The following is a 21504-nucleotide window of genomic DNA, read 5'->3' on the forward strand; positions in this document are numbered from 1 at the left end:
CCAGGCGTGGGCCCACCCCCCCCCCCCCGCCCCGACCCCCCTGTGGTGCTCGGGGCGCGTTCCCGCTGGCGGGGATAGGGGCGATGCGGGGCGATGCGGGCCCTCCGTCCCCGCAGAGCCTGCGGGGGGTGTTGCGGGGGGTGCGCACAGGGGAGAGCAGGCCCCGCAGACCCCTGCAGAGCAACTGGTTTCCCACCTGTGTTCGGCTCCTTTAAGCTCCTGCTGCTGCTTTCTGAGGAGCTGGAAATACGAGGGATCGGGCCAGTTGGGTTTGTGGGACGCGTGTGTGGCTTCCTCGGGGACCTGAGCAGCTTTCCTGGCGTCCGCGTTTGATCCTCTTCCCAAACGCGTCGTGCCCCTTCTCTGACCTGTCCAGTGCATCCGTTGCCTTAACTCTGACAGCTGTTCTTGGTGATGAGGTAGTTCAGCTGAGGCTACTCACTGTACGAATGAGTAAAACGTACATGCCACTGAGGGTGGCATTTTGTATCTGCTTAAAAACCTGAATACAGTGGAGTTTTTTATGCTTCCTTCCCTCCCTTCCCACCAAGTACCACCTTGCACCCCTCAGAGGTGCTTCCCTGCTCTTACCAAGGTCTTTCCCTGAAAAGAGGAGGAGAAGTTTCTGGGTAGCTGTTCAGTTATTGGTGTTTTTGACTGTCCAAAGGGAAGTGAATCTTGCCTTTGGATTGGCTGGGAAGGTTGCTTGAGGGTTTTGCATTATTCAGGTTAGGGTTGCTGCTGGTGAGCTTAGAGTAGCTCATTAAATGTGGAATACTGGTGTGTGAAGTCACTCAGGTAACAGCTGTGTCTTGTAGCTGCAGCTGAAAGCCTACCCAAGTGTCAGAATGGTTTGAGGGCTCCTGCAGGGTGCTGCATGATGTAAAACCAGTGGCTTCAGAGGTGGTTATCCAGGCTTAAGGAGGGAAAAAAAATACTCCCAATTCTTCTTCTGACAGGTTTAGCACCTCTTGTTGTATCTCCTCTGTTACTGGCAGGTAATAGGAAAAGAAGTGACTGGCTCACTGATAGAGACATACACAAACCAAAAGCTGTAGCATGGATGCATCTGAATAGATAGACCTTTACTGTGGCATTTATTCTCCTTTATAATAATTGGTGCATCAGTAGGATAAATAACTGTCCCATCTTTTCAGTAAAGATTTAATGGTTTTAACCTCTAGTTCAAATGGAATTGTTTCCATGCACTGAATACCAGCCTCATCCTGCTTCATCTGTGCATCCACATCTACTTATGCACATGCAAGTTTAAAAACAAACAAGCAAACCCCCCAAAATCTCTTGAATCTACTCTCTCTGACAGTGGGAAAACAGAACTCAAAGCTGTGGAACATTTAAGTGTTTCTTAAATGTATCTGATGTGATACTTGCATGGCCCTTTTTTGGAGGATTTATCCAGTCATACCACTAGGAAGACCTGATGTATTTGGTGTTGTATAGTTTTGCACCCCACTATTGATTTGCAGTGTGAAAGAACCAGTCGTCTTCTAATCTAAGGATTAAGAATGTGAAAGCCTTGAAAGTCTCGACCAAGCTTTCAGTTTAACAGATTATCTTGCTGAGTGGGATAATAGAGCAGATTAGGTCTTGATAACACCTCTCAACCAGTTGCCCTCACAGGAGAGGTACAGTTGATTGTTAAACGCTGAATACTGTGGCAGCTGTTGAGATTCAGCATATTTATTTATTAGCTAGCATTTCTTTTGTTAATATTTTTTCATTGTTTAAGACCAATTCAGGATTTTTTTGATGGTTAGTAATGTGAATAACAAGAGTCCAACCTACTGTTTGCTTTCCAAATGTATCTGGCTTGTTATGTTGAACTAAAAACCAAATAATTTCAAGTATAAGCTGGCAGGAAAACTCTCACGTGATATGTTGCAGATTACTTTGGCAGAAGTTGCACTAAATTATCTTCCATTTTTAAAGCCTTTGCAAAATACTAAGGCTGGCTAAGAGTGATTTCATTCTGGATAAACAGAACAGTTTGAATACTGGAATAATGTAGGCTCTCCAGCAAGAATACACCAAATCACTTAGTGGGATATCTGTGCCTCTTTTGGAGATGCGTGAGAAGATCATAGCTCTGCAGTCGTCACCTCTGTCTTCTTATGTGATGCCTTTAATGTCTTGCTCTTTTGACAGAAAATAGCTTTGGGTTTGGGGGTTTTTTTGTTTGTTTTTACTTTCTGTGCTTTATATCTGAGAAAAAGAGTGATGTTGAGATAGTGTTAAAATGAGCCTAGTTTTTCAGTGTTCCTCGTAATAATCTTTAAGCAGAAATAGCTGTAGATTATATTATGAAAAAGGCTAGATGTTATTTATTTAATTTGATTTTAAACAATGCTAAAGTTGTTTTATTTTAATCCTATTGAGAAAGTTACAAGATTTTTTTTTGCCAGTTCCCACCTTTTAACTTGCTGTTGTACACCTCCTTTATAGATTTTCTGGATTTGGGGGTTTGACACAGATGAAGTTTTGACCTTCAGTTTTACTTTTGCATTAAAAAATTGTTACCTTATATACTTTTAACATTACTATTGCATACAGTACTTTAGTCTCAAAATTATTATTTTTTTTTAAATTTAGTCTAGAAAAACAAAAAGCAAAAATAGAAAGTTATACTAAGATGATGAAAAAATATTATTTCATGTGAAATGAGTAAATTCTTCCAGATGGTATAAAACATGAGGACAGATGAAATACGGGAAATCATAGCATTTGTCTTCAGTCAGCCAATTCCTGAGTGAATTTGCATTGTTGGCTTTTGATGATTTGAGAATGAATTACAGAATCACAGGATCTTTGGGGTTGGAAGGGACCTCGAAAGGTCCAACCCCCCTGCCAGAGCAGGGTCACCCAGAGCACATCACACAGGAACGTGTCCAGGTGGGTTTTGAATGTCTCCAGCGAAGGAGACTCCACAACCTCTCTGGGCAGCCTGTTCCAGTGCTCTGTCACTCTCACAGTAAAGTTTTTTTCTGATGTTTACATGGGACCTCCTGTATTCCAGTTTGCACCCACTGCCCCTTGTCCTATCACTAGACATCAATCACAATCAGCCTTCCCTGTCAGGTTGATCAATACTAGTAGTCATTGAGAAGTATAGGTGATACTTCTTTCTCTTGAGCTAGAGTATCTTTTTTTACACATTATATGCCCATATTTCCTGAATCCTAATTTTATAAATTAGTAGTATTTCTGCCAACATGAGGATTGTACTAAATAGCTCTTTTTATTAGTTCACAGGCTGAAATCATCGATCAGCTTTCTTACTCGACCAGATCGGCCAAAACTTGCTTATCATAAACTAAAAGGCAGGAATCCAGGGGTTATTTTCCTTCCAGGCTTTAATTCAAATATGAACGGTCAGAAAGCAACTGCCCTTGAAGATTTCTGCAACTCTCTAGGTCATGCCTTCGTCAGGTACATTAACAGGGTTGTTCTTGAGAAAAAAAGTGTCATGGGCTGGGGGAAGGGATTTTGCCAAAAGGATGTAAACTTTGGTGTTTGGTTTAGAATGCTCACTGTATTGTACACAAGCTAAGAAGTGTCTTTCTTCCGTTTCAAATGTAGGCTTTCTGTCTACATGAAGAGAAACTGCGGTAAATCAGGAGAATGTATTCTAAAAGTAATTCGGGAAATTCTCTGATAATTTTCTGTAGTCTATACTATGTGTTTTATTAAGGCTACGGGCACAAAAATGAAAAAGGAAGGAAAGAAAACATGGAAAAAATTTGGTTTAGCACCTGTAGTTCTAATTTCTGTAAATTATCACTATAAGAGGGCTTCTTGACTCTCAAAGCATTTGAAGATGTCCAGTGCCTTCTGTGGGTTTAGAGGAACAGGCATGTACTTGGTGATACTGTCCTTGATAGACTAGGTCAAGTGCTGAGTATCAGAAATCTTTGTAGTTGGGAACAGTGTTTGAAAGAGACAAAAAAAAAGAGAGTTTGTGAATTTTAAATATATCTTTGAAATTGAAGCATATTGAGTTTGGACTGTAAGGGAAATTGTTTGTCAGGGGCATATCCTGTTAAATTTGGGTATTGTTGCATCAAATAGCAAGAAAGTGGTGCATCAATTAATTGTATCTGCTGTATTTAAACTTCTTTTCTTGTGATTTTTGATGCTAGTGATATGCAGGACCAGGTAATGAAATACCCAGTGCAGTATCTTGTCCCTTGCTTGATTTGATTCATTGGTGCTGTTTATTTAGCTTCTATTTTGCTGCAGACAGTACCATGAGTTTCATTTTGATGGTTACTTTTTCAGATTTGATTTTACAGGATGTGGAAGTTCAGATGGTAACCTTGAGGAGTGTACAATTGGGAAGTGGAGAAATGATGTTCTTTGTATACTGGATGAACTTACAGATGGACCACAGGTTATATTTTAATTTTAAATATGGTATGGTTATATAGTAAGTAGAAGATTAATCAAAAATATGCCATAATAGCTCTGGTCAACAGTAGCTTCCATTTAACAGTTTACACCTGCTTGCTTTCAAGTGAATAATGTAAGAGGTCCTATTCATAGGACTTCTTCTGCAAGCAGGTAGATCACAGAATCCAGGAAAGGTGGTTTGGTGGGACCTTCTGGAGGTTGTTTATTAGAGCCTCCTTCTCAGAGCAGTGATGTTGTCCCCTGGAGTCTGAGAAAGCCTCATGGTGGAGGTTCCACCTTAATAAAAGGATTTGCAGGAATGTTACAAGTTAATATATGCTCTATATGATAAAATAGTTTTTTAAAAATCAGCAGAAGCAGCATTTGACTTTTTCAATTACTTTAGAAATGACTAAGAAACTTGAAATCTCCTGCAACCTGGAAATGCCTAGTATTGTTTTTAAAACAATTTGTGTTATGGTTTGCTTTTGTTGACCTGCTTTTGCTGCACTGAACCTTTACCATGTGCATTTATTTTAAGAAGGAAACATAATGTACGCATGTAATACTGAATTATTTCAATTCTCATTTTGTTTACAGTGTTTCAGTCTCAGCAACAACCAGCCATGACCAAAAAAAAAATTAAAAAAAAAATAATTATGCCAGATCCTGTGGTGCTTACTCAGGCAAAATTTCTACTGGAAGTGACAGCAGTTCTGCCTGGGTAAGGACAGCAGGATTATGCCCAAGGATTAAGTAGTTGAAATGAAAACTGATGTTTTGTATAAGAAAAAATATAATTAGCTGTTTCCTATAATATAATATCTTATTTTTTCTCTTTTAAGATTCTGGTGGGCTCCAGCTTGGGTGGATGGCTGATGATTCATGCTGCAATAGCACGACCAGAAAAAGTAGCTGCTCTAGTTGGAGTAGCTGTAGCAGCAGACCATCTCATAACAACTTTTAAGAAGCTTCCAATTGAGGTAAATGCTGATTATTTGCTTTTGTGGCATCTAAAAAAAATTCTATGAAGCATTTAAAAAATTCTGTTGTTCAGATGGTAGTTTTCCTGCAAATCTTCTGATAATTCTTCTGTGTTTGTGGTGGAGGTAAGCCAAAAATTTACATTGATCCAAAAGTCTGCAAAATACTGTGCTCCTAGTATGGAGCTCGTTTGAGCACTACCTAGAATGTGTTTATATTATTACTGTGGCATATAGGACATGAAGTCAGATCCCTGCAGTTGTGCAGTCCTTTTATATTTCACTGTTGAACATCTCATATTTGCATTATAGTTGAATACTTGTGCTTTCAAGGAAGTAGCTGCTAAAGCAATTGAGATGACATTGAATGACATGAATCTGACACAGGCTGTTTGTATAGAAGGGGAATTCTTCAGACCAGCATGGTGGGAAGTCTTTCTGAGTTGCTTCCTTGATTATGGTGGTGTCCAGTCTTCAGGAAAAGAGGGTGTTACAATGTGACAAACATGGCAACAAATAGCTCATACTTCAGAATAAAATATTATCCTGATCTTTTTATTTTTGTTTTTTTTTGTAAGGCTCTGTGTAGTGTCAGTATTGCTATTTAAGACTAAGGTAGGATTCTGGAAATAGAATGTTTAGACACCGCTACTTTGGCAAAGACTGAAAAGGCTGATCACTGGACAATTTCCTAGGATTCTCCTTGTCTGCAGTCAGTGAACTGATTGAAGCCCCAGAGACTTCCTGTTTATTGTGGCTGTACCTCTTTTTCTTTCTGATAGATTCTAGCTGAGAAAATTTTTTCTTTTGTGAATCCTAACTAGGTTCATTTGCAGGAGAGATGTGCAGATTAGCTTTTGTGACATAGTGGGGGTTTTGTCTTCTCAGACACTGGAAGGTGGACAGGAATATACCTTGTCTGCTAATAAAAATGGGCAAAGTGAAATTTTAAGCTTAGGGAAGCTGTGCTGCATTTAGAACAGAAATAGGGACTCTAAAGAACTCATAACATCCATCTTGTCTGTTCTTTTTTACAGGCACAAAAAGAAATAGAAGAAAAAGGTGAATGGAAGTTTCCAACAAAGCACAATGAGGAAGGGTATTACTCCTTGACATACAACTTTATAAGAGAAGCAGAAAATCACTGTGTGCTAAATAGTCCTATTCCCATAACGTGTCCCATCCGACTCATTCATGGCATGAAGGATGATGACGTCCCTTGGCAGATCTCTATGCAAGTTGCTGATCGTGTTTTGAGCAAGGACGTGGATGTCATCCTCCGCAAAAGCGGCCGGCATCGCATGAGCGAGAAGGAGGATACAAAGCTTCTTGTGAACACTGTTGATGATTTAATTGACAAGCTGGCAACACTAGCATAAGCTGCAGAGTAGCATACATGCATGAACTGTACTCCTGACTCTTTTCCTTGAGTAGCAGAAATCCAGTCCTTAACAAGATGATGCCAGGCCTGTGACTGTCACAGTAGGAGCTGAGGTGTTTCCTTACCTCTGTTTCTAAGACAGGTATTTTATTAACACTGCATTTGCACAGACAGTCCAAAATGTGAAGGAGTGCTGCTGTTTTGTTCAGAATCTCTCCTTCAGCACCTAAGCTTTTTTTCACAAGCTTCCTGTACTTTTGTACTGAAACACTGATTCATTTTTGTTACTATTGGCCTGTACCATAGAACTTTACATTTCCATGGCTCTGGATACCTTTTCCATCCTGTCCTTTTGCTGTAACGTTCTTATGCCTGAAACCGGGTGCAAGTTACTAAACTGAAGTTACTATTATTAGTAGTAGTGAGTAACAATGAAGCATAAGAAACAGAGTTCAGATACATGATTACATTGTTCTGAAGTACTGTTGCAAAGTGAAAGGCACCCCCTGGTGGTGTGCTTGGGGTACTGCAATAAGGAAGAAGTAAACGAAGAATGCAGGGCCTCAAAGTGCAGGTGGAGCTCTCTTATCTGTGCTTATCGGCAGGGTTTTCTGTCCTCTTCCCCAGGCTATCTTTGTAAGAGCTTGTTAGTGGGCCTACTATTAAGGAAAAAATATATAATCATGGTGTAAACTAAAACTGGATTAATACGGTTACTTTTTTATAGTAACCCTTTTAAAAGTAGGCAGTACAGGACCATAGGGCATCACTGCCTCTGTTCTGTGACTTGAGAACTGTAGATTATTAGGAGTAGTGTCTTCCAGGGTTAGGAATTAAAGGTGCACGACTGCAAGCCTGAAAGCCTGTAACAGACATTTGATCGCTGGATAATTCTTGTAATGTACATCATTAGGATGTAATAGGAAATGGATTTATTTGTAAATGTAACTATTACCTGGTTTTTGTCCAAAAATTTGGTGCCATTCATACTCCTGAGAAAGAATTAGGTGAGAGGCTGGAATTAGTTCAGGCCAGTCTTAACATGAAACATCAATCAAAAGCATATAGTTTTCTCTGGCGTAATAGCCTCACTGCTGCTACCTTAAAAGACTAAAACTCCTGAGGGTAAGGTATTTCTAGAAGGTTTGTATTTTTCAGTGTTAGCATTGTCAGAAAAAGTGCATTATCAGTAGAGGTAAGTAATAAAAAGCTTTGCTGAGGGTAGTGGGTTTTAATTAAAAAAAAAACAACCACCCAACAGAAAACAAACTACTAAAACAGAAAACCAAAATCAGCAGCAAAACAAAAGCACTCTAAATGGCCCATGAATTCTTGTGAAGTACAGTTTTATTTAGGTTTCAATACAGAAAAAAACAGGAAGCTGTGATGTAAAAAAATTGAATTCTGGTACAAGAGTAAAAAAGATGGCTCTAGTTTAGATGCAGTCCTTCTAATTCAGTTGTACCAATTCCCTAATTCAGTTAATCCAGCTCAGAATACTTGTTTGAGGAATTACAGCATTCCATGAAAACTTATTTCCAAGTATTTCCAAAGGGAATAGTTTTTTCTTTCTTTACAAGTATGCAATGTGCTACTTTCTTAAGTTTTAAAACTCTTTGAAACATGTATTTTACTTCTGAGAAAAATTAATTGATCTTTTATGCATGTTGCTCAGTCATTCCTGGAGGCTGAGCTGTGCTCATCTTTATGTGTTGTTAAACAGTTGTCCTCTTTATGTGTATTCGTGTGACTTGCATTTAATAAAATCTGAAAAAATAGGGTGTTTTTTTTTTAATTTTAAAGGCACAATCAAATAAAAATTAAGTTAAATTCAAAACTATCTGCTCTTAGCTTACCTATGACAATTTTTTTTAATCCACTTTTGTCACATCTTTAGATTGGTTTGTCTCTTAGTGGAAGAAAAAGTTGAAAGAAGTGGACTGCAATATTTCCAAAGTCATTCATTTTAATTAAGGCCAAAAGTGACCAGTTGTGATTGATGTACTTTTTGTTCACGTGTATTAAAGTAACTGAAAAGTTTTCAGATATTTTTTTAATTGGGAGTTATACCTATAAACATTCAATTGAACCGTAGCACTCCAGAAAGGGAAAAGTCTTTAAAAGTCTACACAAACTGTAGCTGTGTGATGCTCTTGAAATAATTATGTTGCATTCACTCAAAGCTTCACCTTAACTTACAGAAAAATAATTAGTATAGGAGTTGTGTGAGTAGTTTTCAGGTTGGTTTATTTGGTGGTGTTTTTTGTGGAGTTTTTATTCTGGATGGGAGAAAGCAGCGTAACAGGGTTGAAACCATTCTTTAGGATGCAAAACTGCAGAATTGGTTGCTCAAACCACAACATGACTGAAACTTAATCCTAGGGAGGGTGGTGCCCTTCTCCCTGCATTCTTACCATTTTCTAAATTCGGTATTCCTAGCAGAAATTGTAAAAGAGCAGCAAAAGGTCAGTGTTCAAAATGTAATTTATTCAACCTGTCTCAGTGTTTTGGCAGACATATGCTGCATGGCATTATTTTCTCATTCTGTCGTTCTTTTATTCATTCATTTGCGTCATTTTCTCATTCTGTCGTTCTTTGTTTGCAATGTTTTCTCATTCTTTCCTTTATTCATTCTTTTGCATCATTTTTTCATTCTGTTGTTCTTTATTTGCTCATTTTCTTGCTCTGTCATTCTTTTATTTGTTCATTTGTATCATTTTCTCATTCTGTTGTTCTTTGTTTGCAACGTTTTCTCATTCTGTCTTCCCTTTATTCGTTCTTTTGCATCATTTTCTCATTCTGTCATTCTTTAATTTGTTTATTTGCTCATTTTCTTGTTCTGTCATTCTTTTATTCGTTCATTTGTATCATTTTCTTGTTCTGTGGTTCTTTTATTCAGTCATTTGCATAATTTTCTTGTTCTCTTGCTCTTTTATTCATTTATTTGCATAATTTTCTAGTTTGCTCGTTCTTTTATTCATTGATTTGCATCATTTTCTCGTTCTGTTTCTTTTATTTGCTCATTTTTTTCATTCTGTCATTCTTTTTTTCATTCATTTGCATACATTTATTATTCTGTCATTCTTTTATTCGTTCATTTGCATCATTTTCTTGTTCCATCATTCATTAATTCGTTTATTTCCTCATTTTCTCATTCTGTCGTTCTTTTCTTCATTAATTTGCAGACTCTTCTCGTTCTGTAGTTCTTTTATTTGCTCATTTTCTCCTGTCATTCCTTTTTCCATTAATTTCCATCATTTTCTCGTTCTGTTGTTCTTTTCTGTTCTTTTTGAGAGTGCAGTAAAAGCGAGCCCCAACTGTTTCTGGGCCCGGGATTCGGAGAGGGAGAGGGGAGCCTGAGCTTTTCGGGACTGTTCACAGCTAAGGAGAGTGCTATGGGAGTTGCTGGGGGTGGGGGGAAGCAATAGGGGTTTTGTACATTTCCTAAGCAGATTTATATATATAATTGTACATATTTTCTTATATCGCTAGTGTTTAATTAAAGCTGTGTAGTTTAGTTTTCAATCCAGCCAAGTCTCTCTCTTTTTCTGTCTCTCCTTTCCTACCTGGGTGGGAGGGGGAGGGGATCGAGAATGTTGTTGTCGATCCCGAGTCAAACGGTGACTCCTCATAATGTGGATAACTAATGGTGTTGTTGCTTCATACAGTATTTTGGGTGGAAAGGAACATACAGCAAAAATGTGTTTATCATTTGTCTGCACTTGTGGCTGTTACAGTATGAGTGGACCCAGCAGGTTGTTGACACCTATAAGAGGAACTAGAGAGCGGATCTTTAGGACCCCAAAGGACTTGGGAGGCTTGGAACAGAGAGGGGTCAGTATTCCCTCCCGCTTCCTGCCATACTCTACAAAAGCCAGGAGAACTGAAACTTCAGCCCCTTTTTCCTGTGCCTTTCTTCCCTGCTGGTGGTGCTGCTTGGAGGTTCTTCCACTCTTCAACTTGAACTAAACCAGGACATCCCAGCAGGCTGTGAAATCCATACTATTACCTGCAAGACTAAGGGAGGTGTGTGCTGTGGTCAGCCTCCTGAGAATTTGGATGCGTGCTTGGATAAATGGTGCCTGGTAGCATTGGAGCCAGCTGGGACCTGCAGAGTGTCCTGACACCTTAGCCCAGCTAGAGGAACTAGAGAGCAGATCTTTAGGACCCCAAAGGACTTGGGAGGCTTGGAACAGAGAGGGGTCAGTATTCCCTCCCGCTTCCTGCCATACTCTACAAAAGCCAGGAGAACTGAAACTTCAGCCCCTTTTTCCTGTGCCTTTCTTCCCTGCTGGTGGTGCTGCTTGGAGGTTCTTCCACTCTTCAACTTGAACTAAACCAGGACATCCCAGCAGGCTGTGAAATCCATACTATTACCTGCAAGACTAAGGGAGGTGTGTGCTGTGGTCAGCCTCCTGAGAATTTGGATGCGTGCTTGGATAAATGGTGCCTGGTAGCATTGGAGCCAGCTGGGACCTGCAGAGTGTCCTGACACCTTAGCCCAGCTACTGACGAAGAGGACAGCAGCAGGGACAGAGGGGTGTGTTTGTAACAGCACCAGAAATGAAGTTGCTGGTGGTGGCCTTCTTCTTCCTCCACTCCCTATTCAGGGGTTTTAGGGGTAGAAAGAGCTCCCAGTGCTGCAACCATTGCATCCACCTGGGTAAATGGTTGGGTATGGTCTTAATTTCTCTGCTATCTCTATTCACCAGGAACTGATGGCACCTACTGCTGGTCCCAGAGGCTAAAATCAGCCCTCACCACTCCAGATGGGATTTTTGAGCTTCTCAGTTAATTTTTCATCCAGAGGGAGCATCAGCTTTTTTTTCAGCATCTGCTGGTCACTCCTTGAAGGGAGATGCATGGGAACCCACCATTCTGTGTGCTGGGAGAAGCTGAATTTTCAGCTGATCTGGGAGGAGGAGAGTGTTTTGGCAGTGGGTAGGAGCTGGACTGACTTTGTGTGACACATCGTGCTCTCGAAGGAAGCATGTGGCCCATGATTTTGTCTAGGACACAAATTAGGATGTGGTTGTAATAAAGCTGGAGCTTTGGAAAAAGATAACCTCAATCCTTTTCCCTTTTCTCTTTTTCTTTTTCCTTGTATCTCTTTCTTCTTTTCCCTTTTCTTCTTTCTCCTTTCTGTTTGCTTTTTTCATTTTGGGGTTTCTTTATTGTTTGGGGTTTTTTTGGGGGGAGTGGTTGGTTGGTTTGTTTGGGTTTTTTTGAGAGTGAGAGGGTAGAGAATGTTACAGGTTCATTACCCATTGTAGCTTTTCACTGCTCATGTCATTGAAGTTCAGATGAAGGACAGGTCAGAGAAAGTGATCAGCACAGAAGATTGCTGTTACTAAGCAAGAGAAGCAACTGTCCAGCACTAGTGAAGACAAGTCTTTGGCCAGCATTTCCTACTTTTCCCAGAGAGAAGCCATGGGGCAGTGTTCCCACAGGCAATGCTAGGGAGGAGAAGCAGCTATCATCTAGCTGAGATGACCTTCTCTATGAAGAGAGGTATTGAGAAGAACTACCTGTTGTTTGTGGGCTTTCAAGAAGCTGCATCCATGTGAGAGTCATCTTACTGCGTGTATGTGTGACCCATCTACTGCTAGCTGTGTTGATCCAACCAAGGGCTGTGATTACAAAGGGAAGCTTGCTGTTTCAAGTTTCTTACCTGGAAGAAAGGTACAGTCAGAGGCTGTGGAGTCTTCTTCTCTGGAGATATCCAAAACCTGCCTGAATGTGGTTCTGTGCAAACTGCTCTAGGTGAACCAGCTTTAGCAAAAGGTTGGGCTAGGTGATCTCCAGAGCTCCCTTCCAACCCAAACCACACTGTTATTCTGTGAATGCTGGCCCTGATGCTTTGTCCCAGCCCACTTCTCCTACCAAGGGAGTTGCAGTGTTTCCTTTCAGTTCACTGACCAAGACACTGGAGATGTGGGAAAGTTTGGTGTTGTGTCTATAGTCAGTGTGGAAGTCTGTTTCCTGTTGCATGCAAGGCTTGAGTGAGTAATTTCTCTAGTTTATCTTGATTCAAATCAAGTTTTGTTGATGAAATATAGATGCTGGCAGTGGGAAGAAGGAGCAGCAACTGCCTGGAAGTGTTCAAGGCCAGGATGGATGGAGCTTGAAGCAACTTGGTCTAGTGGGAGGTGTCCCTGCCCATGGCAGGAGGTTGGAACTAGATGATCTTTAAGGTCCCTTCCACCCCAAATCAGTCTGTGACTCTGCGATTGTCTGTCCTTGCCCAGGGGACTACGGGAGAGGGTTTTTAGCTTTGGATTATTCCTGTGCATTAGGCACTTCACTATCAGTCTGCAAGAGGCTGAGGGTGACAGGTGGAATTGAAAGCTTCTCAGCCTGAGCATATGGTACCAAGGTGGGAACAAGCTCCATAAAGAACAGCTTTCCCCACTGCAGGGAGCTGTATCATTGTAACACTTCAAACACGAAATAAGGACTCCTCCTAAGCTGGCTTGTGATTAACTTGGCAACTTGGCTCCAGGAAGACCTAATTGCAGCCTTCCAGTACCTGAAAGAGGCCTACAGGAAAACTGGGGAGGGACTTTTTACAAAGGCTTGTAGCAAGAGGACAAGGGGGAATGGATTAAAGTTGGAAAAGGGGAGATACAGAATAGACATTAAGAGGCAATTATTCACTGTAAGGGTGGCAAGAGACTGAAACAGATTGCCCAGAGAACCTGTGGAGGCCCCATCCCTGGAAGTGTTGAGGGCCAGGTTAAATGGGGCTCTGAGCAACCTGGTCTAGTGGGAGGTGTTTCTGCTGATGCAAGGGTTTGGAACTATGTGATCTTTAAGGTCCCTTCTAAACCAAACCATTCTGTGATTCTATGATTCTATAATTACATGTAAGGGTGAGCACAACTCTCAGGACTTCTGACATTTCCAGAGTTCTCATTCTCAAATGTTTCAAGAGTGTCATCTCTACAGTTTAAGAAGCAATCCTTGCTAAGCCTGTCCTTACTGTGGTGCCTTGCAATGGGGCCACTTATATGTGATTCTAATGGTGTGTAGGTGCATGGCAGGAGATGGCTGTGGGCATCAGCTATGGGCTGCAGGCAGCCTTGATCTAGACAAACCACAGCCGTGCCCTTGGCAGTTAGAGAAAAACATCTTTGTAGGAAAAGAAGGTATGAGAGAGATACGGAAATTCTTGTAAGAAAACGTAGCTTGTAACCTATCACAAAGTAAGATAGAACGTGTGAACAGAAGCTGTTAACCAATGGGAAGGAGGCATAAGGCGTGTGGACAGGAGAAAAAGGTGTAAGAATGCTATGTAACCTAATAATAAAGACTGATACTTGTGACCATCATGGTGTTCCAGTCCCTTGCTCTGCCCCAGATGGCCTGCACACTGACCTTCAGGGTTGAGAGTGACCTTTCATGTGCTGTCTGTCACTTTCCAGAAAAGGTTTTTGACCAAACAAGGCATCTGTGCTCTAGTACCTGCGCTAGAGAAGCTCTCCTTCACAGTTGCTTTGGAAGTGCGGCAGAATATGCAGCTATGAGACAATGTGAGGCTGAGGCAAACACAGTTTATTTAAATACTTTACTTCTAGTTAACACGTGCTCTCTCTGAGGCACGTACCAGCAGAGCTTCAGCTATGTTCATACGGTACACCTAAACCAACGCACTTAGAAGGTTGGATCTATTTTGCTAGCTTAAACTGAACAAGAAGAGGCATAATCAAACAAGGGGAACCTATGTTGAAAAGATAATGTTGAGCTTGCCTTTACTTTTTGCAAAATGGTTGCTCTTTCAATACCACATTAGAAGGCCTCGGGCTGCTGGGGGGTCACCCTTGTTACTGGGAAGCCGCCCCTCCAGGGACCTGCTGCCGAGCCCTGCCAGCTGGAAAAGAAGCCGCATCTAAGGAGCCACACGCTACGGAAGGGTAAACGCGCACACACACGCACACTCACACACACGCGCACGCACACACGCACGTGCACACACATGCACACAAACATACTCACACACACACTCACACACACACTCTAACCGTCCTGCCAGGCTCAACTCCTCCCTCCCTCTCCTTTGATCCACAACCCTTCCTCAGAGCAAACACCTCAAGGGCACAGCACTTTTTGCATTACCTCCCTAAAGGACACATTACTGCCCTGATATATTTGTCATTTTTATATTTTCCCTAAACCTCATCCTTCCGTTTGTGTTAACCCTTAATAAACCGGTGAACTCATAAAACAAACATTGGTCTCTGTAGCAATTTGTGAGCATGGTGGGGGTGCATTCTAACAACCACTCTAAAATAGGGTCCCGCAGCGACTGTTCCTCTGTGAGAGGTGAACACCACGTGTGAGCCCTCGGTCTCATTCAACAGCCCCTCCAAATTGGGGGGGGAAAGTCACGAAAGCACCTGACAGCCAGTGGCCCCCCTGGCATTGACTCACGACACACGTCCTGTATCAAATAATCATATAATTCCAAGTTGGAAGGGACCTCAAGGATCATCTGGCCCAACCTTTCTTGAAAAACACGGTCTAGACAGGATGGCCCAGCACCGGGCTCAACTGAGCCCTAAAAGTGTCCCATGTTGGGGAATTCACTGCTTCCCTGGGGAGATTAGTCCAGTGTTTAATTGTTCTCATTGTGAAAAATCTTCCTCTCGTGTCCAATTGGAACAGCCTTAGGAGTACCTTGTATCCATTACCCCTCACCTTTTCCATGTAACTCCTTGTACAAAGGGAGTATCCATCTTTTTTGTAACCACACTTTAAGTACTGAAACACAGTAATGAGGTCTCCCCTGAGGCTTCTTTTCTCAAATTGAATTGGGGACCTTGTCTTCATGTGTGTTTTTATAGGTTTAACACAATTACAGTCTTGGAATCATCAGCAACTTTGCTTTTAATAACAAAAATAAAGCAAAACATCTGCTTTCAGTGGACTAATCTTTTAAGCTGTAAAAGCCTGGACTGGTTACTAATCCTAACTCATCTCTTGTATATGGGAAGGAGGGAACAGTTCCCTGGACACGAGAAGTGAAAGCTGAAATTGAAAATTCCACTAGACACGCATCTAACACCAAGCAGAGATGGACTTCAAGCACACTAGGGAATAGGACTAGAATTCAAAAGACCTTGTGAAATTGGAGAAATGAGGTAAAAAAAGAACATTTAATTTATGCAGGGAAAATGCAAATTTTATGGTTTGTTAGGAATAACCAGGATGTTAAAAACAGAATGGGGGACATTCTGTTAAGACAGAAGTTCTTCATAGCATGGCCTGGTTGTGCAGAGCAGAATTCTCCTAAATAACTAGTTTTAAACACCTACATTTAGTATTTATTTGTCTTGACATGCTATACCTTATAACAGGTTGCTCTGCCTAGCAGTTCAGCAGATAATGGCCAGATTCCTGCTTCTCAATTCACGTGGCCAGACAGCAATGCCATGTGGCACTTGGCCAAAGCACATTCGACCTTGGAAGGCAGCATGGCTGTCTCCTAGCGACACAGAACATAAAATATTATTTATCCATTTCTAGCGTGATCAAATTTGTCTTTGATGAACCTTTAATGTCTTAGTTACATTTTCTGTCATCACTTGTTCTACATTTAAAATATAAGTAACGTTGTTAGACACAAGGTCACATTGTTTATCAATCAGTATTACTTTTTCTGCTTTAGGGTACAAGCTTTACTTGGTTTTGTGGTCTAAATTTAGCTTGAGACCTTCAGGGAAACAGTAAATGTGGACTTCTCACAGCAACTCTAGTGGGGAGCATCAGAGAGCAGACAGTCAAATAAAATCATGCCATGGTATATTTCTCCTCCTGAAGAATATGGCCACTCCTAATGCATTTCTTCCATTTCTCCATTATTTTTCTTTCCTTTATGTTGGTTTATGGGCCAAAAAATGTAGACAAGCCACCAGCTCTCACTTCACGTGTAACATAGGCTTGGGATTTTACCCAGTCTCTCTTTTAACTGATCCATTAAACATTTCTGCAAGGGCTGGCTCTCCTTAGCATGATGTGTCAAAGAGATAGGAGGAAAATTGTTGCAGGTGGGTGACAAAAGGGTTTCCTCTATTCTGAAGCCTTTAGAAGCTGCTCAGAGTCCGGTTTAGCTGAAAAGGGGGGAAAAAATTTTTTAAAATAATAATTAAAAAATGAAATAATAATAATAGTAGTAGTAGTAGTAGTAATAATAATAATAAGTAAGATGCAGGAAAATTATCTGAGCACTGGAGCACCTCAGCTATGAGACAGGCTGAGAGAGTTGGGGCTGTTCAGCCTGGAGAAGAGAAGGCTCTGAGGAGATCTCATAGCAGCCTTCCAGTACTTGAAGGGGCTACAGGAAAACTGGGGAGGGACTTTTTACAAGGGCTTGTAGTGATAGGGCAAGGGGGAATGGCCTTAAATTGGAAGAGGGGAGATTTAGATTAGACATTAGGAAGAAATTATTTCCTGTGAGTGTGATGAGACACTGGCACAGGTTGCCCAGTGAAGTTGTGGCTGCCCCATCCCTGGTGGTGGTCAAGGCCAGGTTGGATGGAGCTTTGAGCAACCTGGTCAAGTGTGAAGTGTCCCTGCCCATGGCAGGGGGGTTGGGACTAGATGATCTTTAAGTCCCTTCCAATGTAAACCATTCTATGATTCTATGAAGACCAAAGAGGTAACAAACATCACATCAGTCCCATCTTCCACCAGAAATAAGTCTCCAGCTCATCGGCTCCCCACCTCTCCCTCCAAGATCCTGGGATATGTTGATCTCCATCTCTCCTGAGTGGGGGTGCAGTGGAGAGGATGATGCTCCTTGCTGCATCTCGCCCACAAAGGAAGTGGCTCAGCACTATAAACTCCTACCTGCTCTTCTCCTGAGCACAATGAAGAGGACAACGATGAACATGACGGTAGCAATGAAAGCCCCCAATAGTCCTTCTGATCCTGTTTGCTCTGCAGAGGAAGAGGAGCATCAGTGAAGTTAAGTTGGCTGGAGTGGCTGAACAGTTGGCTGGAGTCATCGCAGTTAATCTATCTACCCCAGCACCTGAACATGTACATGCTCTTGCCAGGTACACAGATGTGACATGACACACATGAGCTAAAGCCACACAGACCCAGGGCCAGTTACACTGGCTCTACTCTCATGTCATAACTCATTAAACTGTAGTATTGCTTGCTTTTTCCATGCTGGGTCAAGACAAGGCACAGGAGCAATCTCCCATCAGCAGGGAGAGTGCTCCAGAAGCTCCAATGGGAAGAAGGATTTTTTTGTGCTGCTGGGACTATAGTTCCTAAGCAGCACTGGTCTCCAGATGAACATCTAGTCCAGCTGGTTGTCTAACTCCTTGGGGCATGCCTGTTTTCTTCTGCCTGCCCAGTGGGCTCCAACCCTTACACTACCAACTTTTGCTCTGTTGCTCCACTTAATGGTCATAAAATCCCTTTTCCCCTGAAGGAAATGAGATACTTGTTCCCAAAAAAACTTCAGGGAGTGAAATAAAGGCTGAGGAAGAGAAAGGGAAGAGCTGGATAGAGAGAATAAGTGTGAGAGGACACCAGAAGGAAAGCAGGGAGAAACAGGCAGATATGGTGTGACTCAGAGGTTTTGGTCTCTGTGGTGGGTTGATGAAGACATCTGAGCAGGACAAAGAACTTGCCTCTCTGCCCCTGACATTTACCTGGTGCCTTAAGATGGGCACTCACAGAGATGGGCTCTGCCAGGGCCATGTGTGACACACGGCAGCTGTAGGTGGCTGGTGCCTGCACTGTGGCTGAGCTGATGCTGAGGTAGGAGGTGATGCTGTAGGTGCCATCTCGGCTTTGCCGGTGGCTGGAGAAACGTGTGTTTGAGAGAGAGATTTCCACTTCACCCTTAGGAGTCTTCTGTGTCCAGCTCACTGAGATGTCCAGGGGGTAATAGCCAGCAATGTTGCAGGTGAGAGTAGTTGTCACACCCCTCTCGAATGTCACCACTGCTGGAACCACATGAACTCTTGGAGGCTCTGGAGGAGATAAACAGGGAACATACAGTTAGCAGGGTATAGAAATCCCCATCCATAAGGGAGAGAAGACAAGCTGGTTGTCACAATGAACATGGGGTATGATATGTTAAGCGTGCAGGGCAAAGTTTCAGTGCCTGGGGACATGGGACTCTTGTTGCCCCCAGATGTTTGTCTTCCTCACCTGCCACTTGCAGCTGGATGATGTGCTGGGCCTGGTGCAGTGAGGTAGACAACAAACAGATATATGTCCCTTCATCCCCTACGCTGACTTCTTGCAGGTTAAGTGATGCATCTCCGCTCCTCAGCAGCTCCACCACATCCACATGGACTTTTGGCTGTGCTGCTGGGCTTGTGCTCCCCACCTGGTACTGAAAAAGGCTACGGCCGCTGCCTCGATGCTGCCTCCTCCACTCCAGGGAGAAGAACCAAGAGCTGGGAGCCAAGGCAAAGTGACAATCAAGGGTGACTGAGCTGCCAAGACGCACACGCAAGGAAGTATTGTGTGATGATGATTGAAATTCAACTAGAAACAGAAAGGACACAGACAAGCAGAAGGTTAAACAGATGTAGTTAAAGAAGGCACTATTGGGTGGGAAGGGCTGGTGGAAGGGCTGGCAGTGAACTCCCCAACAAAAGGAGGCACAGGCACCAATATGGAACCATGTGGACCTGGAACCATGAAGAGCTGGAGAAAGCCAGTTTGGTGAGATTAGCAGGGCAGGGAGACAAGTGAACACCAAGTACACATCATGATCTTGAAGGTGTGTGTCACCCCTAGGGGCTGGGGCACGGGAAACCTTGAGAGGAGGTGTGGGAGGGGCAATACATGAGGCCCCTATTTCCCCAAGCACCAATTCCTGTCAGCCCTCAGGTCCTGGTGAGAGGTGGGGCATGGGACATGTGGGCAGGCAGGGCTTCTCTCCCCTCAAGTTCCTCACTGCTTTGGGGGCACCCTGGACATCTGGTCACCTGTGGTCAGCACTGTCCCCTCTTTACTCATAGGAATCCTCAGCTTTGGGTGCAGTGTTGCATTGTGCTCCTTCTCCTGCTCTTGGCTGATGCAGTGGGGGCCTCTGAGCACCAGGGTGATACTGATCCCACTGGAGAGCTGCAGGGTGGCCATGAACCAGGAAAGACGGCAGGGCCTCTCACCAGCCTGCTGGAAGCTGTATGGGGAGATCTCGCAGCTCACCTCCTCCCCACCACAGTCTGCGTGCAGCAGGGACTCTGCGTGGGGGACAGAGACGGATGGGGCTGTGGGGAGAGGAGAAGAGGTTTAACCATCTGAATCCAAATGGGAAAAGAAGCGCAAGATGATGAGATTTCTTTTTTGGAGAAGTGGCATGTGCTGCAGGTGTCAGTCAGAGTCCAGAAGTGCCAGGCAAGGCATCAGAAATTAAGGCCTGCAAAGAATAGGAGAGGTTTGTCACAACTGTCTTACATCCCTGTGCCTGTTGGCTGCATTTGATCTTGCAAGATAGGAGTAGCAAGGACAGGAATAGATAGGAAGCTGTTAAGAAAGGAGAATAAACAGAACAGACAAGCTGTGTATGCCCAGCAAACGGTGTATGAGAAATGCCCAGTAAAGACTTGGCTGTTCAGTTTAGGCCTGAATCCAGAAAGAAAGGGGACACTGAAACATCCCACATAAGGGAAGAAAGGATTGCAAGAAGGCAGAATGGCTGTATGTACTGGATGCACACAGTGTCTGTGCCTTTGGTCACGGCATGGGCTTCAATGTAGGGGCAAGCAGGTTGGCACCCATGGGTGAAGTAAGGAGAGCCAAGCTGCACACAGCCAGCCTTCTCAGCAGGAGAGTTCTGCTTCACTTACCATGACACTTCCTGCTAGGAAAAAGCATCTGCTTGACTGAAGATGTAAATGCTCTTTATGGGTGCAGTAACACCATATAGTGGAATAATTCCTGAGTTGTATTTCTCAAGGTATTTCCCAATAAATAGGCAATCTAGGATAGCCCCAGTAGGAGAGAGGTGCCTCAACAGGGTGAGCTAACACCTTCCACCAAGTTCCTTTCTTAAAGTCCCAACCCCTGAATTCAATGAAATCATGCATGAAGCTTTAGTGGCCATTGAAAAACTGCCTAAATTCAATTAAAAGAAAAATCATGTCGATGCCTGGTACATACAAGTGGCCCAAACCCCAGTGGCAGCTCTCCCACCCCAGTTCTCTCACTCACCTGAGGCTTCAAAGACAATAGGAAAAGAGAAGTCAGGATTTGCCTGTGGAATTTTGTACTCAGCTTCATCCCCCAAGTTCCCGTCGTTCCTGACGCTGATGTCCCTCAACACGAGGGTAGCAGGATGCTGGGATGACAAGCTGCTGAAGGCACGCAGAGACCCTCTGGCATCTTCCCCCACGTAGGAGCAGCCCAGGGCGATGTCCACCTTGCGAAACGGAGGTGCTGGCTCTTTAGGGAAGGAAAAGAACCGCATCCTTACGACAAAGAACAGCGTACGAGCTTCTCCGGGATGGCCAGTAGGGATAAATAATCGGGAGGCAGCGGGGCTGGCTGCAGCTTGGAGGTTGCTCTCCCAGCCCTGCAGGCTGCAGACCCCTCTAGCCCCGCACCACCCTCCCCCGGCAACACTATCAATCTTTAGGAAGCCCCTGATTTTCCACTGGAATACCTTCGCCGAAGGAATGGGGGGTTGTGAGCGCAGGAGGCCCCGGCCCGGCCCCGGGAAAGCCCCGACCCCGCCTCCCCGGCCGCCCGCAGCTCACC

The 21504-nt window shown here is 43.2% G+C and overlaps 2 protein-coding genes across 2 annotated transcripts; one reads left to right on the forward strand and one right to left on the reverse strand.

Annotated features, from left to right (window-relative positions):
- Nucleotides 1-83: 83 nt before the first annotated feature.
- ABHD10 (abhydrolase domain containing 10) lies at nucleotides 84-6769 on the forward strand. The gene is made up of 5 exons (XM_009993407.1): nucleotides 84-140; nucleotides 3251-3447; nucleotides 4297-4408; nucleotides 5253-5390; nucleotides 6428-6769. Exons 1-5 carry the CDS (start codon nucleotides 84-86, stop codon nucleotides 6767-6769), a joined length of 846 nt encoding a protein of 281 aa, XP_009991709.1.
- A 10070-nt stretch (nucleotides 6770-16839) lies between these two features.
- On the reverse strand, nucleotides 16840-21214 carry TAPBPL (TAP binding protein-like). The gene is made up of 6 exons (XM_009993408.1): nucleotides 20959-21214; nucleotides 19731-20015; nucleotides 18943-19284; nucleotides 18438-18761; nucleotides 17620-17709; nucleotides 16840-16880 (listed from the first exon to the last, which is right to left on the reverse strand). Exons 1-6 carry the CDS (start codon nucleotides 21212-21214, stop codon nucleotides 16840-16842), a joined length of 1338 nt encoding a protein of 445 aa, XP_009991710.1.
- Nucleotides 21215-21504: the final 290 nt, after the last annotated feature.

Source organism: Chaetura pelagica, unplaced genomic scaffold (genome assembly GCF_000747805.2).
Source record: "Chaetura pelagica isolate M959 unplaced genomic scaffold, ChaPel_1.0 scaffold101, whole genome shotgun sequence".
Classification (NCBI taxonomy): domain Eukaryota; kingdom Metazoa; phylum Chordata; class Aves; order Apodiformes; family Apodidae; genus Chaetura; species Chaetura pelagica.

Coding starts and splice junctions, on each gene's coding strand:
- ABHD10 (XM_009993407.1), top strand. CDS start 84: ATGCGGGGCGATGCGGGCCCTCCGTCCCCGCAGAGCCTGCGGGGGGTG. Junction 3,448..4,296: donor CTAGGTCATGCCTTCGTCAG/GTACATTAACAG, acceptor TTACTTTTTCAG/ATTTGATTTTACAGGATGTG. Junction 4,409..5,252: donor AACTTACAGATGGACCACAG/GTTATATTTTAA, acceptor TTCTCTTTTAAG/ATTCTGGTGGGCTCCAGCTT.
- TAPBPL (XM_009993408.1), bottom strand. CDS start 21,214: ATGCGGTTCTTTTCCTTCCCTAAAGAGCCAGCACCTCCGTTTCGCAAG. Junction 20,016..20,958: donor TATTGTCTTTGAAGCCTCAG/GTGAGTGAGAGA, acceptor CTCTCCCCACAG/CCCCATCCGTCTCTGTCCCC. Junction 17,710..18,437: donor TGCCCATCTTAAGGCACCAG/GTAAATGTCAGG, acceptor CTTCCTCTGCAG/AGCAAACAGGATCAGAAGGA.